This window comes from Melanotaenia boesemani, chromosome 17, assembly GCF_017639745.1.
Source record: "Melanotaenia boesemani isolate fMelBoe1 chromosome 17, fMelBoe1.pri, whole genome shotgun sequence".
NCBI lineage: Eukaryota > Metazoa > Chordata > Actinopteri > Atheriniformes > Melanotaeniidae > Melanotaenia > Melanotaenia boesemani.
Genome location: NC_055698.1, coordinates 5,113,792 through 5,132,706, shown reverse-complemented (window position 1 = coordinate 5,132,706; position 18,915 = coordinate 5,113,792). Strand labels below are relative to the sequence as shown.

Below are 18,915 nucleotides of genomic sequence, written 5' to 3'. Positions count from 1 at the left end.
ACAAAGAGGATTCTGATGGTCCTGGTTCTGTTTAAGTGTGGCTTCGTTTACAGTCAGTGTTATGGTCGGGAACCATGTGGCTCATTTATGTGGAATCAAAAATTCAGAGTACACGTTTAGTACAAATAGATGCTTTTACTGCTGGATTGGAGTTTTTCATGGGATTAAGAAAAACAGTCATACTTTAGTACAAAATGTTTGATATAAGTTGGAAAAGAGCAACTGAATATGTGTGTAACATGTAAGAAACAGCTTTAAATGGGCAGTGATAACATAATAACACACCAAAGCAGAAACCCACCTCCTTCTGCTCCACAGCTCTGAACAGAAGGGGGCAGCATGCCGGGCTCAGTGGGCAGTCAGCGGACCTATTCTGAAGAAAAAAAGAAAAAAAAATAGAAGAGGTAGTGGTGGGGGAGGAAGGAGGAGGTCTATTGTCTTTTAATGAGACCCTTTGAAGTGCCTCCACTGTTTGCTGTTTGTACACCTGGGTCAGCGTGCCTGCTTTCAGATTGGCTGTCTGCTGCTGGAGGGGGCGGCCGAGCATATTCCAGGTAACACTTTCCAGTCAGCTGCTGCTGTTGCCTGGCGTGGGAAGGCAGTAAAAGCTGACCGGCCCCCTTTCTTTACCCCCCATCCGGTTTACGGTGCAGGCGGCCTCCCCACCTTCCTCTGTTGCTCGTCCTTCAGACTCCAGGCTGCCTCTCTGACAGGGGGTGGGTGGGGGACCTTGGACCCCCATAGAGGAAGAGTTAGCATGGCGGGGAACGATATTTCCTTCAAGCAGGGCAGGAAATGACTGGTTACCAAACAGCTGCAGGAAACCAGATAGTGGAATAATACATTTCAGACACCTGTACTGTCCTTTGAAGAAGCAGGAATCCTTTCAAATAAATACCAAGCCTTAATATCATCCATGGATTGCATGAAAAGAAAAAGTAAAATAATAATTTTCAAGGCAATCATTTAGTCTAGGACATACAGGGGTGGTTTTTGCTAAGAGTGATGTGGGCAAGCACCCAGGGTGCAATCTCTGAGGGGGTGCACCGTGCACAAGAGGGAAAAAAAGTACTTCCCTCACCCAACCTCCCATCTTCCCTGGGCTACGCAGTATCTTAGTTGTTCTGCACTTCTATATATAAATATATATATATATATATAGAGAGAGAGAGAGAGTAGATCAGCACACGAAAGCAAATGAAAAGGTTTAATTTCCACTCATTTCCATGTGTGAAGCTATGGTGGTGAGCGCTCCCCTTTCTGTGGAGGCAGCACCTTGCTGCTGCTGCTGTCGCTGTCAGCGGCAGTCTGTTGGAAGAAGGGCCAGCGGGACGAGGGCAGGGGAAGAGCTGGAGCTGGAGTTCCATACAAGCACGTCGGGATAAGGTGAAGAACTGAGCTAAAACTGAAAAATCAGCATCTGGCTGCATTTAAGTGGTGTTAAAAAGCTGAGTGCAGAATTGTCACCAGAATGTTATAATGTTTGATTAAAATGCTAAACAATGAAAAAAGCAAATACAACAGGGCTTTTATATAACCCCCCAAAAAATAATAGTTAAATTCTGCTTGAACGGAAGCTCAGAGTGACTCTAAATGAACCATTTGGGATGAATGAAGCAAATAATTTCCTAACAAAATTAGGACATTTTTTTTTACATTTTTTTAAAACAAACACACACACACACACACACACACACACACATATATATATATATATATATATATATATATATATATATATATATATCTTGAAGTCTGCTGAAAAAAGGACTAAAAATATAGTCCAATGTTTAGCAGTGACAATTATTACATAATCATCTTTTCTGCTCCTTACTGTGTGTTTATTGTGAATGTTTTCCAGCTTGCCCACACAGCCACTTCACAAACTATTATTAGTCTTCCATATTATTGCTTTGTTAGATGCTTACAGCTCATTGGTCACACATCAGAAGGTGACACTGTGGTGTGTGAACATCTCATTTTAATTGTGCATTTATAGAGAGAGGAAGTGAAAGAAGAAAGAAGGTGATGAGCTCTGAAGTCCCACGTCCTCTGACTCTGGGTAAATAATGTTCCTGACTTGCACCTATCATTAATCCTCTGTCCTTAACACTCACTGTTTGTCAGTGAAAACTGGCCCCTCTTCTTTTGATCCACCCCTTCTCAGTCCATTCAACCTTCCCAGCAGCTCAAGCAGAAACGGTGGCGAGAAAACCCCAAGCAGACGGCGGGGCCCGGCTCAGATGATCCATCCTAGGAAAAAAGAAGAAGCAGTGACTGATATCTGCTAATATTTGCTAATGTCTATCCCTCTTCACGTCAGAGGCAGATAGGCTGAGGTGTGATTTCACTGCTGCTCATATGAGTGTGTGCGTTTGCATGTGCACACAGCTGGGGGCTGAAGCCAGGAGATTTAACTGTGTGTTCTCACACACTGGTGTCTGCTGACCTCAGCTGCTCATATTTACATCAGGATACACCAATTGGAGAGGGGGAAAAAAGAAAAAAGAGAAAAAAGAAATAGGCAAAAACAAATGTGTGAGGAGGAAAATGACTGAAACAAACTCAAGCTATGCTGTGGTGGAAAGTCAGAAGAAGAGAATGTTTTCCTGCATTTTGTAGCTTCAATGTTAAAATATTTGATTCAAAATCTCAGCAATTTAAAGTTAACATGGTGTTAAATAACAGACATATGAAGGAAGCAATATCAGTCCATAAAGTCCTGAAAATAAAACCCTGAATTTATTTACAATTATATTAAAACAAAATAAATACAAGAAAAAAAAACCCCAAAAAGACAATTAACAAATGAAATAGATAATAAATTAATTATAGAAAATACATACATAATTATTAGTTTAAAAGCAAATACATTGATATGATAAATTAGTTAGAATAAAATAAATGAATAAATCGTCCTTGAGCCTCCACCCTGATGGAGGAGTTTGCACGTGGAACTATGTTGGGCTTCATGTCCCTGGTAGGGTCACCCATGGCAAACAGGTCTCTAGGACCAGACAAAGCGGGGCTCAACAGATCACCATTAAGATTAAAAACAATGGATCCAGGTTTCCCTTGCCTGGACTTGGGTCACCAGGACCCCCCCTCTGGAGCCAGGCCTGGAGGTGGAGGACGGATGCGAGGCCCTGGTGGCCGGGTCTTTGCCCATGGAGCCCGGCCGGGCTCAGCCTGGAAGGGTGACATGTGCCCCCATGTCCTGGAGAGGTGTGATTGGGAGGATTTCCGTTATTTATAACAAACATCATGTTCAGGCATATAGGCGGATTTATGGTCACGTGGCATCTGCGTCACCCCCGTAGGCTTGGAGTAGCTCCGCAGAGGCTCGACGCACACCTCTTCCAGACCTGACGTGCACCCCTGCTACGCAGTCGGTTACGCAGAGGTACTCCCTTGTGATTGGTCAGTTTGGGATGACATGTTGCCAGATATCTGGATCTTCTCGCTGAATTTGTGTGGTAACCACTGTTTTTAAAAAACAATAAGCAGTGGATCAAGTTGATGAGAGGCTGATTGAATTATTTCTTTGTTTTCTTCCACAAGCTAATAAAGACACTGAACCATACTGGATGCCATTGTTGTTCTAAAACAGGAAATACCTACTGAACTGAAGCAAACCATCAAAAGATCTCCAACCATCTCTGCTGCCACCTTCAGGTTAGGAGGAGAAACTGCAACACGACACCAAAACGACACGTACCTCCTTCGCTCGAGTGTGAACACAAACCCACCAGCGTCAGGGTCACAGCCGTGCAAGCATAAATCCACCTTAAGAGTGTCCGCACGTGCACTTGGCACAAGGACCCGCTAGGGCGCAGTTCAATGAGCGACCTTGTTGTATCATCGGAACGGGGAAAATCGGGACAAAAGTGGCCCAAAAATCTTCATGTGTGTGCCCAGGTTTAGTTACTCAGAAAAGTGTTGATTCTTTTGCTGTATCTGTTGCATATGCCTGTACGGACTTAGGTAAAAGGGGGTTTTGTCCATTCTCCACCATCTGAAGGGAATTTGTTGCAGAAAAAATGCAAATAGATTGAACTGATTTAATTGAACCTTTTTAAATCCAAACTCAGAGTTCATGAGGTCAAAACCACTGAATAGACATTTTTAAAATAGTTTTTCTTTTAATTTTTTATTTGTATTTTAACTGTGTAATTTTGTATTTGTTGCATTTGCTGCTTGCTACCTATCTTGGCCAGAACTCCCTTAGGGCTGGGATTTGCTTGCTGTGAATGACGGAAGCACGACATGGCCAAAAACACTCAACGCTGGAGGTCATAGGGATTTCCCTGGTTAAATGAAAATTAAAGGAAAGGAAAGATCATTTTATTTATTGCAGAAGTAAATAGCCATTAAAATGAATAAAAGTTAAATAAAAATAATACAAATCTGCTTTTTCTAACTTAGTAAATGACTAATGAAACACATCACAAAAATGTTATATGTATATATTTTCTGCATTAACACTAAACATTTGTGAACTTTCACCTTCGTGAACCAAAAGTATAAGTTTAGGTCTTTGTCTCTTGTGCCAACACGTTACAGAATTTCCTCTTTGCTGCTGTCAGATAGAGAGCCCACCTATAAACTTTAATCTTGTCCTTTCTACATTTACAGATATAAACAGTCTCCTTAAGTTCATGTGACATGACAACACACATCTGGTGTAAACAAAACAAACTGTCTTCTTACGAGCTCCTCTGTAATTTTCCTTCTGCTGGTCTGAGTCAGTCCCTGTAGTGTCAAAGCTGAGCTTTCTATCATTAGCATGCCAAAGGTCCCAAGGTCTACTGTAGGGCACCCAGAGGGCCAGCAGAGGCCAAAGAGAGGTTGGGGGGGTGGGGTGGGGGGGCAATTACTGTCCCCACTAATTCTTTTTATCCCTTTCAAAGGGAGGGGTGATTAGAAGAGGAAAGTTTAGATTTCCTGAACTTGAAGTGGAAATGCAAAAGCGACAGACGAAACTCAGGGTTCAATCCACATCGTAAAGGGCTGAAGTGTGTGAGTGTGTGTGTGTGTGTGTGTGTGTTACTGGGTGGGAGCTCCTCAGTCCTTAGTGCTGTGGTAGGTGTTAGTTGGAGGACTTTTACTGGCTTTCTGTCTTGACAATTCTAAGGTTAGAATCACATAGCGATAAAGTGTGATACCCTTGCAAATTTCTCTTTAATATCGTAGATAAGTGAAAGAAAATAATTTTAAACATGGTAATGAAGCTTAACAGTCTTGTACAAGGTAGTTCCAGCCAAAAGCTGGGACACACTTTCCAACTGGATTTAATGAAAAAGTGTGTCCAAACGTTTGACTGCTGCTATAACTACTAAGGTGTAGTACTCGGGAACAACTTACAGCAGGAGATTTTACATGGTGTCATTTAATTGGCATTATTTTGATAACTAAAAATGTGCAGAATAAACTTATCTGTATCCAAATCATATCTTTGTTTTGATGCTAGACTGGAAAGTTTGAAACAACAAATAAAATCTTTATCTTTATATCCAAAACCTTTTTTTTTTATTAATTTTATTTTTATTTTTTAATTTTTTTAGAAAAGGCATTATCATTGAAAACCAACATGGCAAATAATAATCTTTACATAGTCCATTTCCAGTACCCTCATACCCACCCCCCACTTTTATTTTCTTTTTCTTTTTTTTACCAAATAAAGGAAAGGACAAGTAAACAAAATAAATAAATAAAAAATAAAATAAATCCATGCTTTTAAAATGCATGTAAACATGTTAGTCCTACTTAAATCATAACAAACTGAAGTTAACAAAACGAGACCGGAAGTTAAATAAATCCTCACACTCAACTAGACCCAACCGGGCCTTGGTGTTAATATATACATAAACCAAAGTATTACATTTTTGCATCTTTGTTTAGACGCACTAAAGGGTTATGGGTTAGGGGTTAGGGGTTAGGGGTTAGGGGCGCCCCCATCGACAGCTAATTCAGCATCCATCATTCTTCCTACATTCAGGTCAGCTTGATCATTACCAACAAATCCTGATTTTAACACCAGTGTCATCTGAAAAAATAACCATTCAAGTATCTTGAAGACATGTTTACAGTGAGTTCGGTACATGTGTGTATGCCCTCCCACAGACAAACATTTTATTTTTTTACATACTCTACCGTATTACAGTCATGCTTTGGTGAGTAAAGGCCCATTTATGCTTGACGCAGAAAATGGATGAGCAGACGGACGGACAGGAGCTCAGCTTTCTGTCGCTTGACGCAGAACATGGAGCAATACCACCGGAAATCACAGGGGTAGTGCTGAGCAGTGTGGGGCAAAGCAAGGCAGTTTATTTATACAGCACATTTCATGTACAGGACAATTCAAAGTGCTTTACATAAAACAAAGGCATTACAGGAATGTAGAAATAGTAAAGGCATCAACACATAATCACAATAAAATAATAAATTACATTAAAATGATTAAAAGCAAGATAAGTTAAAAAAGTTAACATGCAGATTTCATGCATTGGCACATGAGAAAAGAATTTTTTTAACCTGGATTTTAAAATGTCTACATTTGGTGAAAGTTTAATCTCCACTGGCAGTTTGTTCCACTTGTTTGCAGCACAAGAATAGCCGACATGCAACCAGAGTAAGAAACAAACCAGCGAAGAAGACGAAAATCAGCAAGGGAACAAAAAGCAGAAGCAGAATGAAGATGAGCACAACTGCAGAAGTTGTGCAAGCTTTTGAAGAAAGACTATGTGAATTTGTAGCGTGTGCAGGGCAGTTGGAAACAACTTTATAGCGACGCATTACTGCTGCCAAACTGACTACGAATGTAGGCAGAGTTAAGCAGCTGTCAAGAGGCAGTCAGACCAAACTACTGTGCTACATGCTGCTCTTCTGTTTTTTTGTCGAATGAAATGGATGTGGCCATTTACGTTTGTAAGGGAGCATAAATGGGCCCTAACATGTACATGGACAACTGTAGGAACTACCAACAACTCATTGCTATATACAAAAACAGATCTTCTAAACATCTGCACCATGAATCCAATCCAGAGAAAAGTCCTTTATGTCAGTAGAAGTCCACCTGAAAAAACACACAAGGTATATCATCCCAGTAGCACAACTTCAGGGCAGCTTACTGTCAATCGAAGTTTCTTCTTATTTATCAGGTAAATGTGCCAGAAGCTGAGTCCATACAGTTGACAGGAAAATCTGACTGAAACTTTTAAATTCTGACGTTTAGGAAAATGTCCATAAGACACATTTTCATGTTTAAAAAGGCCGAAAACTCCCAAAAAGATTCTTACATGTTGTACTTGTAATGTAATTTGTAACTTACCTATCTTACAGTCAAACTTGTGGTTAAATTGATAGAATCATCTTGGAATTTCTTATTATTTTTCCATAAAGACAAAACAAAAAGCCCCCCCCCCCCCCCCCCCCCCCCAAAAAAAAAAAAACCTACCATGTACTGGTATGTTTTGTCCATTACCAGTTTGTGTCATAAATCATGGAAACATTGTGTGTTTGTATGAGAGAAAAAGCGTGTTTTTTCTTCCCAGGGCTGACTCATCCGCCTCCCTGTTTACTCATTTAGGCCAGCGAAGTTCTCTGGAAAATATGCATCGTTATAACTGTCTCTTTGTGAAGCACCAGCCTTCTGTAATATTTCTCACCTAGGTGAGTGTGTGCTGATGCCCAAGCAGAGACTGCATCGGTTAACCCTCAGCTCTCCGGGCAGCAGTGTGTGTGTGGAGTCAAAGGCTTGTGGGAAACCTCTAGTAGCCTTTTCAAGCAAACTTCATATTTTAGAGCAGACGTTCGCTCACCGTGTGGGATGGAGATGCTCCGCTTTCCACTTCTGTTTGGCCAGTCAGTCAGTCTGTTAGGATGTTTTGCGTTGTTTTGTATTTTAATCAGTTTTACTGTAACAAACTCACACATCTGAACTTAAAGCCAAGCGATTTCTCCCTTCAGCTACAAACAACTCATCTCTGTCTTCCCCAATGAGCACAATCACAAACAAAATCTTGATCTGCGGGTATGAAGCAGCTTCCTGTTGTGAATCTGTTTGTTGGAAGGGCGAGCAGAGGCTGGGGGCAGGCGGGGGTTATGTTCTGTATGCAGCCACTTTTTAACGCTTTGTGTCTCAGTCCTCTAAAATAAAAAGGAAGAGGCTGCTGAATGATACGGGATGCAAAGGTGTGAGAGAACCCCTTTACATTTATGGCCTCTCTAGAACTGGAGGAAGTGGTGCAGTAAAGTTGAGTCGCGCTCTAAAGCCCTCACTCAATTCCAAGTACATCACAGAGAGTAAAATCAGAGGTGACGGAAGCAGAGAAGACTCATGTTTGGAGCATGAAGGCTGTTGTTTATCTGGGATGCATTAGGCTTCAGTGAGTAATTTAATACAAATAGATTTTTTTTTTTCAAATTTATGTGGCACCTTTCAAACACAAATGTCGCATAAAGTGCTTTAAAAAATAATAAATTAAGACCAACAATACCATTTATAAAAGCAGTCTGGAAATGTCAGTACTGTGACTTAAATTAAAACAAATGGGTTAAAGATATATAAGGTTTTCTAAAGAAGTACATTTTAAGATTAGTTTAAAAACAGATGGGCGCCTGCATTTTGCATCCAAGCTGGGAGTTGGTTCAACAAGATGAGCCTGAAGGCCACTCTGGACCTCATTCACATTGCAGAATGTGACCCAAACGTGACCGCCATCTGAGCTTTTATATACAGTCTGAACAGCGCAAATCACATTTTTTAAATCTGACCCAGGTCACTTGTTGTACTTAAATTTGAGACTTGTCCAGTATTTCTCAAAGCGACCTCAGTTTGAATGTCATGTGCTTTTATGCCATTGAAGTGAGACATATGTCAGAAATCTGTCGGGTTCTGACTCTGTATCCACAGGAACAGAATTAGCAGCAAATGTTGCACAAAAGGCCGTTTTTACGATTTGTGCTTACTTTGTTCTTAATCTCCTCTCCTTTATCAGTTGCTCATAATTTCAACAGTTCCAACTGCACCAGGATAAACCAGGAGAATCTGTTTGGGAGACTGCCCGGTTTCTAGCAGGCTAGAGTTTGCCTTGTAGTCCACACCAGAGTTTAAATAGTTCCCACTGCACCAAACAAACCGTACAAACCGTCCATGGAAGCGGAGCAGAGTTTGTTTAAAGCTGACAAAACAGTGCCAGTATGAAAGTGAGATAAACCAACCTCAGTTTTATCTGAATTCAAAAGCAGGAAGTTAAAGGATGTCTTTTACACCAACTTAAATTTACTGTACCTGCTTAGTTTCTTCAGGCTTCATTGGCTACCGAAGCTGATGTCACTGGGATAGTTGTGGAGATGTATGCTATATTCCTGATGATGACATTACTCAGAGCAAACAGGTAAAAACAGCTGGAAAGGGCCAAGAACAGAATCCTGAGGAACACTGTGACTAACTTTATTATGCTTAGAGGACCTTTTAACTACAGCAAAGTGGCAGAATCACTGAATGATTTTCATAAATAAGCTCATTAAAAACAAAAATTTAAAGTAATTTATATCACTGTGTAAATTTTATGCTGTATTGTTAGATTATTATTACAAATCAGTGCATGAAAAAGCAGCATTTGAATATTACACGTCAACTGGAAGTGCTTAACATGCCATTAAATATTGTTTATTAAGAGTATGTAACCAAACGCTTTGCTCATGATGAAAAATCTGTAACCAGGTAACATGTTCTGCTGTTTGGTAGCATTTTTTCTGTGAATGTACTTCAGCCATTTCTACCACTGAATTTGGGAATAAAATCCCCAAACAAGTGTTAAAACCCCATCACCCCATCATCACCTATTTTTATGTTATTAACTTTCATCTTATCAAAAACATTGATTCTCATTGTTGTTCACGTTAAGGAAAAATGCAAAGAAACATTTTTCTCTTTTGTTTATGAACTTTAGAGTAAGACGATGTTCCCATCATTGCTGAGGAGAAATAAAATGCATCTTTTGTACAGATGTGGTGTTAAACTTTATTGATGATATTTTTATGTTTTTTATATTAAATATTTTTACAGTATAGTTTTTGTTGTATATACTACTTATTATTTAGAAAGAAAAAGTAGCATCATTATTAAAATAAAGAATTGTACTGTTTGGGTAAGTAAAGACATTAAACCAACAAAAGTGTAAATCCTTTCAGTGCTCTGATACTGAACTTGTGATTATAATACATTAACGTAACACATACACCAATATGTTATAAAACCTAATAAATTTTCCTTTAAAGAAATTATAGGAAAAGGTGAGCACGTGTGATGCTGTCACAATGATATGGTCATGTTAGTGTTACTGCACATTGTTTCTTCATATGAAATCATTCAGGAAACAAGACTGACAGACAGAGATTTTTACTGATGTCTAATCCTAAACATGTATGTACATATGTAACCCTGTGCATGTTTAAAAGGATTGGGCTGGATCAGTGCTGAACTCCCCTGCATATTGATCTGTCATGTGACGTGACTGACCCCTCTCTGACTTTCTTTCAGTTGCTTTTTTGTGCAGCAGGTTCCTCTCTGAAAAATATTACATTTCACAAAAGACGAGATCATGACTTGATTAGAAAAAGTGCCTTTAGTATTCCCACTAGGATAGTCAGCTTGGTCCGGTTGGGGACTCGTTTGGGGGGCGCAGTATTCTTCCGGACTGAGATTACATTCACGAAGCGCTACCTTTAAAATAAAGTGTTCCATTCTCTGCGAAAGACCAATAATTACTGAAGGAGAAGACGACACATGAAGAAGAAGACAACTCGTTCATCTTTTGGTTAATGCAGGACAACTTTAGTTTCTAGTACCAGCTAAATATGGGGCTGCATCAGATCCTAGTGGTCTTGGTTAGATCAGTTTTCTATCAACACTTTTCATGAATTTTTCCACGCAAGCCATGTCTCCCATCCAGAGACTTGTCCCGTCTGATGCTGTATGCTGAACCCACAATTCACTTCGTTTTATAGTCTGCTTCCTGGATTTGGTCTGCTTGAAGCGGACTGAGACCTGTGTTTGTAAGTGGACCGAGTCCGCTTCTTTGATTTGAATCAGAATCTGTTTGCACGTTCACAAAACCCCAAACAAATAGGACAATCCAAGCAAACGGACTCTGGTTCTACTCTAAAGGGCTGGTGTGAATGGGCCCTAACTGTGAGTGTAACCATTTTCAAAGATGAAGTGGAGCTTTGAAATGTTCTAGATGTTCTGGAGAGGTGGCATGTGAAAACACAAGTCCACATCATTCACCTCAAACTTTCAGCAGAGGTTTTCCACCTCGGTAAAATCTCTGGAACATCAGCAGGTGAGAAAATGTGTGAACGTGTCAGCAAATATTCTGACTAATGTGATTGAAGCTGTGACCTGTATGCTGCTCTGCTTACTGTGCAGTACTTTTATCAACACAGTTAAGAGCTTTACCTGCTGTTCTTTCAGTGTAAAGAAAAAGCTGCTATTTCCACAGTGTCACTTTTGCACCATCCACTACATTCCCCTCACTTTGAGTCAGGACAACAAAACTCCAGCATGAAGTCTTATGAGAAGAACAACGGTGGAAACAGTCTAGACCAAATTATTTAGACTTCCCTCTGAAAATCTCCATTGTGCACTTCTCAAAACAGTTTGAGTGAAGTTTTAGGACTGAGAACAGGTTGATTGTTGTGTAAATGAATATCAAAGTGAAGTTTAGACATTTATATGACAAAATGTACGTTAGGATTTTTTAAAGCTGTCAATGCAGGCGATGGTGCTTCGATCAATGTTAAACAGTACAGTTTGTGAAAACATTCTGACTCTAATGATCTATTTTAACACCATTCTTAAACATTAGTGAGTAAAAATGAAGCAGAAAAACACGCCAGCTGCATAAGGACTGTGGAAGTTTTTGCAGGACAGGATTTGAACCAGCAACCTCTGGTTTTAGTTTTCAGTCATTTCATTCATGTGTAAATATCGTATATGTTTTACTGGTGAACAATAAATGAATAAGGTGTTTCATCAAATGTAATGCAGGCTCATCTAAATTCAGGCTGTAGCTCTAAACCTCTATTAATCATATTAGAATTTTATCTCTGCAAAGACCAACTGTTAAAAAAATCAGAGGGGTTTAGCTGCAGACAGTTCAGGCAAAGTCTCCAAAATGGCCAAATGGCACGTTTTTAATGTCCTGGGAGACCTCAGGTTTTAAAAGGTTAAATACAGAACAAGAGGGAGCATTAAATGAAGAGTAAATACCAGCTCAAGTCTGCTGTGTTCTTATATGTCTAACTGAAGTGGGACTGAAAGTTAAATGGTAACAGGCAGCAAGGAAAGAAGCCAAACTGTACTTAAGAACACTTCGTTTCCATCAATGGGACATTTTGAAGTTAAAAATATGTGGTTTCCACTTCTTGTCATGAAATCTAGGCGATAAATGGAGATAAATTTTGAGTATTTGTTGGTAAATAATATGGGACAGTGAATAAATAACTAGTATTTAATGTTTGAGTCTGAAGGAGTGATGCAGGCCTATTATGCAAATCCAGGCATCACTTGCGGGCAGTCCACACTTTGTCACAACAGGAGCAGGGAGCGTTTCCTAATGGCCCCTTACTCAGTTAACACAAATCCCCTCTCATGTGGATTTGAGGCAACAAAAGATTAGCACAATTTGCAAATATACCACTGAGTTCAAAGGCAATGCTTTCTTTCCTTGCTTCCCCTCTTTTGTTTGAACTTAGATTTCAGTGTAGAGGGCATTAGCTGCAGCAGACTGAAACAGATGTGAAGCTTTCAAACGGTCCGTTTCAAACTTAACAGAAGCAGCAAGGAATTTCTCTATTTTCTATTCATTCGTTTTAAGTCAAATTTAAATCTGGAAAACCTGTAGGCTAGCTATATGAAGTTGAGGCAATCGTGGGGCGGAGTTTGAAGGTGTTGAAGCCCGTCAGAAAGGCGAGGTGTGTGCGCACAAACCACGCCCCACATCCCCCCATGAAGTCCCTCGGGGGCCCTTAAATGACGAGGCCTCAGGGATTAGAAAAGAGTATGCGCTAGGGCCTGTATCAGCCTCATCCTAATAACGTGCAGGATTTTGGCTCTTGTCTTCCTAACTGTTGGAAATATGACTTCTTCAAACCCCGACCAACGCCTGGAGCATCTTCTGAGCGCCGTGGAAAGCGAGTTCCAGAAGGGCAGCGAGAAGGGGGACGTGTCGGAGAGGGATATTAAACTGACGCTGGAAGATGCGGAATTGTGGAACAAGTTCAAAGAGTTAACTAACGAGATGATCGTCACCAAAACTGGAAGGTAGGTCTAAGCAGGAGGCCAACCGGTGCTCTTTGCGCACAGGTGGGATACAGTTTGCGCACGAGATTTTCAACCTAAAGTCTAAGATTTATTTGTAAAAAATACATCTTTTTTTTTCTTTTTCTTTTTTTCTTTTTTACACAAATTAGACTTACATAAAAGTGTGGTGTCAAAGCCGTTGCCCGTGAGGCCTTTAGAGGCCTTGAAACAAAAAAAATAAATAAATAAAACTTCGGTAACATGTTTTATTTTCTCTCTTTTCTTTACAATTTTTTTATAATGAAATATAATAATAATAATAATAATAATAATAATAATAATAATAATAATAATAATAATAAAAGAAAAAGATTCATGCGTTTTTAAACTATTAAAATACATTCACACATACCCCATCCCGTGTTTTCCAGGAGGATGTTTCCCGTTCTCAGGGCCAGCGTCTCCGGCCTGGATCCGAACGCCATGTACTCCGTGCTGCTGGATTTCGTAGCCGCGGACAATAACCGCTGGAAATATGTGAACGGGGAGTGGGTGCCCGGAGGCAAACCGGAGCCCCAGAGTCCCAGCTGCGTCTACATCCATCCGGACTCCCCAAACTTCGGCGCGCACTGGATGAAAGCGCCCGTCTCCTTCAGCAAAGTCAAGCTGTCCAACAAACTGAACGGCGGTGGACAGGTGAGGGGTTCGCGCACAGTACATGTGCAAAGAAAATAACGAATCTTCCTGTTGTATTGCAGTAACTTTAAGGCCTAAGGCATCTTAAGGGGGGCAGCTTTTCTTACATTTTTAAACGTAAACTTTTAATTGAAAATTTAGCGTGACTTTTACGCACGAGATTTTTACTTGCCAATGATTTGTGCCACTTTATGCTATGATAAAAAAAAATTCCTCTGCATGAACAAACACTAATAACTGGAATATTTTAATAGATTATGCTCAACTCTCTGCATAAATACGAGCCAAGAATACACATTGTGAAGGTCGGGGGCATCCAGAAGATGATCAGCAGCCAGTCTTTCCCCGAAACTCAGTTCATTGCTGTCACCGCTTACCAGAATGAGGAGGTTAGTTGTACAAGAAAAACATATCTTCAGATTGTGAGAATGACTGGATTGTTTGGAAATTTAACAGTTGCATCCTTCACACAGATCACAGCTCTGAAGATAAAGCACAATCCTTTTGCCAAAGCCTTCCTGGATGCCAAAGAAAGGTACAGATTTGAACCTCAACTTCTTTTTAAATTGTTAGGTTAGCTCACTAGGATTACAGCCACTGATACTGTATTTTTAAATACAGGAGTGACCATAAAGAAGTTCCTGACCACAGTGCAGACAGCCAACAATCTGGTTATTCTCAGCGTGAGTACTGTTTCTTCTTAAAGTTTAAAAAAATCAGTAAGCTGTTGATAAAAGGTGTTTAGGATTCTGAATGCCTGCCAGGATCATTACTGATGGCTCTGATGTGCATCTTTTCCTCCTCAGTTGGAGGTTGGTTCCTCCCTGGCCAGAGTCCCATCTGCCCCAGCAGCAGCCCACCTCAGTTTAGTGGTACAGCAGGCCACTCATCTGGATCCTACTGTGAACGCTACTCCAGCCTGAGGAGCCACAGAGCGGCTCCGTACCCCAGCCATTACCCCCACCGCACCTCCAGCACAAGTAAGAATCCACTCATCTCCATTATTTTTATTTAAAGATAGTGGATGTATCAATAAATGGGAAAGCTGTTGTTAATTTATTGTCTTTACCTCATTTTTAGACAACTACATGGACAACACCTCAGGAGCTCTGCCTTCTCATGACAGCTGGTCCACCCTCCAGATTCCAAACTCCACAGGCATGGGAACTCTGTCCCACTCTACCAACTCAACATCTAATTCTAGGTGAGCTTCTTACCTGTATGAAAACTCCACATTTATTCCTTCCATTGGCTATAATAGGATCCAACCCCTCAGTTTTGAAGCGATAAGGTGCCCCTTTTTCTTTTAGGGATCAATTAATAGTGATCATCTTACCACCTACATGGCCCCTAAAACCCTGTCTGAAGTGCAATATGGTCACATTTCTTGATCCTTAAAAGAGAAGAGGTAGATAAGTTGCCAGACAAACTGGAGCGAATTGTTATTTACGTTTTGGTATTTCCACCAACCCTTGCCTCTGTCTCACCCACAGTCAGTACCCCAGCCTCTGGTCAGTAGCCGGCACCACGCTGACCCCTTCAGGCTCAGCCTCAGGCTCCATACCCGGAGGTCTGACCTCTCAGTTCCTGAGGGGCTCCTCCTACACAGGCCTGACCTCCTCACTACCCGTCTCCTCGCCATCCTCCATGTACGACCCGAGCCTGAGCGAAGTTGGAGTTGGGGAAGCCCAGTTTGAGAGCTCTATCGCCAGACTTACAGCAACCTGGGCGCCTGTTGCTCAGAGCTACTGAAACTTTGACTCCTTTGTCTGGTCGTTATCCGGGGAGACCAGAGACTTCCGGAACAGCATTAAAGACTAAAATCAGGAGGAGATATTCTAAAGTTTAGATCACTGAAAAAGACGTAGTGAACCAAGCTGGTGAGAAAAGATCGGCCACCTCAGTTTCACTTTTAAATGGAAGCACAAATTGAGAGATTGAAATTGAGAGTTGATTCATAATTAAATATGAATTTGTAAATAAGTAAAGAAACAGTGTTTTTTCTTGGAGTGGAAAGTGACGACCACTCCCACCTTTCATGGAGGAAACTGTCATCTGTGCAATCTGCAACCTACTGCTTACTTGGTTTAAAAGTCCTCAACATAAATTTTAATGGTTAGTTTTAAGCTAAATGGTCAAAATTATTTGCTCTTAAAAAGTCTTGCATGATAATTACATGTCCCGTCCGTTTTTGTCTTCATGCCTGTGAATGCTTACTGACATTTGCTTTCATTTTATCTGTCAAAAAAAGTTCTGCTAACATAACTGTGTACATGTGTGTATAAAAGTAACTTAACGTTCTGTTTTGTTTTTGTTTTTGTTTTTTTTTTCAAATATAAATGTGCCTTTTGTGATTGCAATATAAATGGCCCACTTTGAGAGCTACAAGTGCCTTCTGCTTCCTGGCGAGGTTTTACACCTGTTCAGATAGCTGTACATAAACTATCTATTTGTATTTGAACTTGCTGTAAGTTTTATTTATGTCGTTTAATAATAAATTAAAAATATTTCTTTTCTCAGTTATGAATTTTGTTGTATTTTTTAGATAGTTGGCAGAATAACATCTAGATTGGGTGATGTGAGAATGCAAACCTGGTTTATTGTGGATTAATTAAGCAGAAGCCCTCTAATTGTCATCCAGCACACACCTTTTCTAATTTTAAATCCCTCAGCTTTAGTCTGGAGATGCCCCAAACCTTGGTCATCAGACTTTTGGCCCTGCTATAACCAGTGTTCTTTAAATAAAACAACAGCATGGCCTCGATAAGTAAATGCGGCTTCTCTGACGTGGCCAAAACGAGGCTGTGATGGAGAATTGTCAGCAATCTTCAGGAGGTATTTTACCATCACTGGCACCCTTCTGTTAAAATCTGCGTCGTGGTGCGACATACAGCCAACACACTGAGATCTGTATGTGAGGAAAGTCAAATAATATGGACCCAAAATGTGAACACCTGAGACTTAATTAAATACAATAAGAAATACCCATTAGCTGTGTAATATTAGTGGAGAGAAACTTTTTTTTTTTTAATCCAAACACATCTTGAACTACTTACTCATGATAATATTTTATCCAATTTTTATGTAAAATTGATTGTAATTTAAAAATATAGATGGTACACTTGAAAAAGTGTAATTATAGATATGGAAAAATCCAAACAGAACAAATTAAGAAATGGCTTCAGTTAGCTGGTTTATTCAGCTCATACCTGAGCCCAGAGGCATGGCTGCAGGTTCATGGTAACACTGGTGTGATATGTGTGTGTGTCAGGCCGACAGAGGTTTCGGCCCCAGAGCAGTGATGGAGTGGTCCTCACTGAGGTGCAAATGAAGGCTGGAGGGTCAGGGGGCCACAAGCAAACAGTAATGAAGCAGCAATGTGACCTGCAGCTGGCGGGGCCTCGTACAGTGGAGCAAAGGTCCGCTCATGAAACGCTGACATCTCCCAATGTTTCACTTTGCTGCCGTTCCTGCTGATGCAGTTCATCTCTGTTAGCTTTGACAGTGTACAGTTGCTGTCTTTTTAGCCAAATCCACATGAGATGATGACGATAATCGGATCTGTTAAGTACAGAGCCCATCTGGTGACATCGACAGAAGCAAAATTAACCTGTGACCACATATTCCTGATGCAAGGGAAGAAGATATTTAACTTGTGGCCACACATTAGTGAAGTGCATATTTGATTTACTATTTAAATTGGTCGTATCTTGAGATGAATTATAGAGTTGTAACCAAGCTTCCCGAATTTGCCTAAATAAACAGTTTAAGTACAAAACAGCAAACTTAATGTGGTGTCCCGTCTAACAAGCTTAGACTGTAGCTCCACAATTATATTGTTCTCAAAAAACTACAGATCCCTAAAAAAATCTGCCTGGACTAAGGTAGTCCTGGGGTGAGATACAATTATAGCATGTAATTGATTTTTAAATATGACCTGTTTTTCTTTTAATCCATTCCATCATTTGTTTATTCAGGTTGACATTAAACCGAGGGTAAGGATGACTCCCAGCTTAAACCTGAGTTATTTTAAGCACCTAAAGTCAGACAGTCACAGTCTAGAGGATTTTCTTTTCATATTGCCCCCAGAAGACAAAATACCTGACAGTACAGAGAGCGTTAAAACACAAAGATGGCACAGACAGAAAATGGCTCATGTACTGGGAAGAGAACCATACGGTGTATTGTCCTACACGTTTAGCATTTGCCAAACCAGCTGCAGTCCCTTCATAAGTGGAACGCAGGACTGGAACCATGTCAGTCAAAGAGTCACAGACGTGCTGAGGCATATGTTTTGAGGGAATCTTATTCAGATACAGCCAGCCTGGTGCAGGTATTGTGACACCCATGCGAGGCGTGGTCTTGGGTCGGGCCGAGTCAAACTTCAGGGCTGTGTTTTAGTCCCAGTCCATCCCTGACTGTTACCAGCTGGTAAAAATTATATAACAGCATCTGGGATGTGGTAGACAAAATAAATAAATAAATAAATAATGCTTTGGTTTGACAAACCCAGGTTTAAATCTCTGGACTGCCACCAGAGGTGAACCGAAGGTGCCAGAAAATGGCAGCCCACTGCTCTAGAGATGGATCAAATGCAGAGCTGAATTTTCCTATCGGGATTAATAAGGTATAATTAATTATGGTGCTGTCTAACATAATGGTTAGCTTGGAAAGTGGTCATTGCAGTGAGCACAATGGCAGCGAAACATGCCACTTCTGTGTCAGATAACAAAACACCTTACACGCCAGATGTTGTGCCCATCATGCTAACATTCACAAGGTTGGGACCACCTAGCAAAAACTTAAAACAAGAGACAGCATGGCAGAAGAAAGTGGCAGGTCGCATTTTCATTTTATGTCTCTGATTTTACCACAAACACCTTGAGGGAGCTTCGCTGTTTTATTTGGTC

At 40.5% G+C, this 18,915-nt stretch overlaps 1 protein-coding gene and 1 long non-coding RNA gene across 2 annotated transcripts; one reads left to right on the top strand and one right to left on the bottom strand.

The window, feature by feature from the left end:
• Window positions 1-1,964: 1,964 nt before the first annotated feature.
• Window positions 1,965-13,806, bottom strand: LOC121657068. The gene is made up of 2 exons (XR_006013510.1): window positions 13,722-13,806; window positions 1,965-2,253 (listed from the first exon to the last, which is right to left on the bottom strand). It is a non-coding gene; the product is annotated as an uncharacterized LOC121657068 (long non-coding RNA).
• Window positions 13,074-16,524, top strand: tbxta (T-box transcription factor Ta). The gene is made up of 8 exons (XM_042012434.1): window positions 13,074-13,330; window positions 13,741-14,005; window positions 14,260-14,394; window positions 14,479-14,540; window positions 14,627-14,688; window positions 14,812-14,985; window positions 15,086-15,209; window positions 15,499-16,524. The coding sequence occupies exons 1-8, from the start codon at window positions 13,146-13,148 to the stop codon at window positions 15,755-15,757; spliced, it is 1,266 nt and encodes a 421-aa protein (XP_041868368.1). The 5' UTR covers window positions 13,074-13,145; the 3' UTR covers window positions 15,758-16,524.
• Window positions 16,525-18,915: the final 2,391 nt, after the last annotated feature.

Bases quoted from the DNA above. Each gene is read 5' to 3' on its own strand.
- tbxta (XM_042012434.1), top strand. From the start codon at position 13,146: ATGACTTCTTCAAACCCCGACCAACGCCTGGAGCATCTTCTGAGCGCC. The intron at 14,006-14,259 runs GTGAGGGGTTCG...ATATTTTAATAG, and splicing joins AACTGAACGGCGGTGGACAG to ATTATGCTCAACTCTCTGCA. The intron at 14,541-14,626 runs GTACAGATTTGA...TTTTAAATACAG, and splicing joins TTCCTGGATGCCAAAGAAAG to GAGTGACCATAAAGAAGTTC.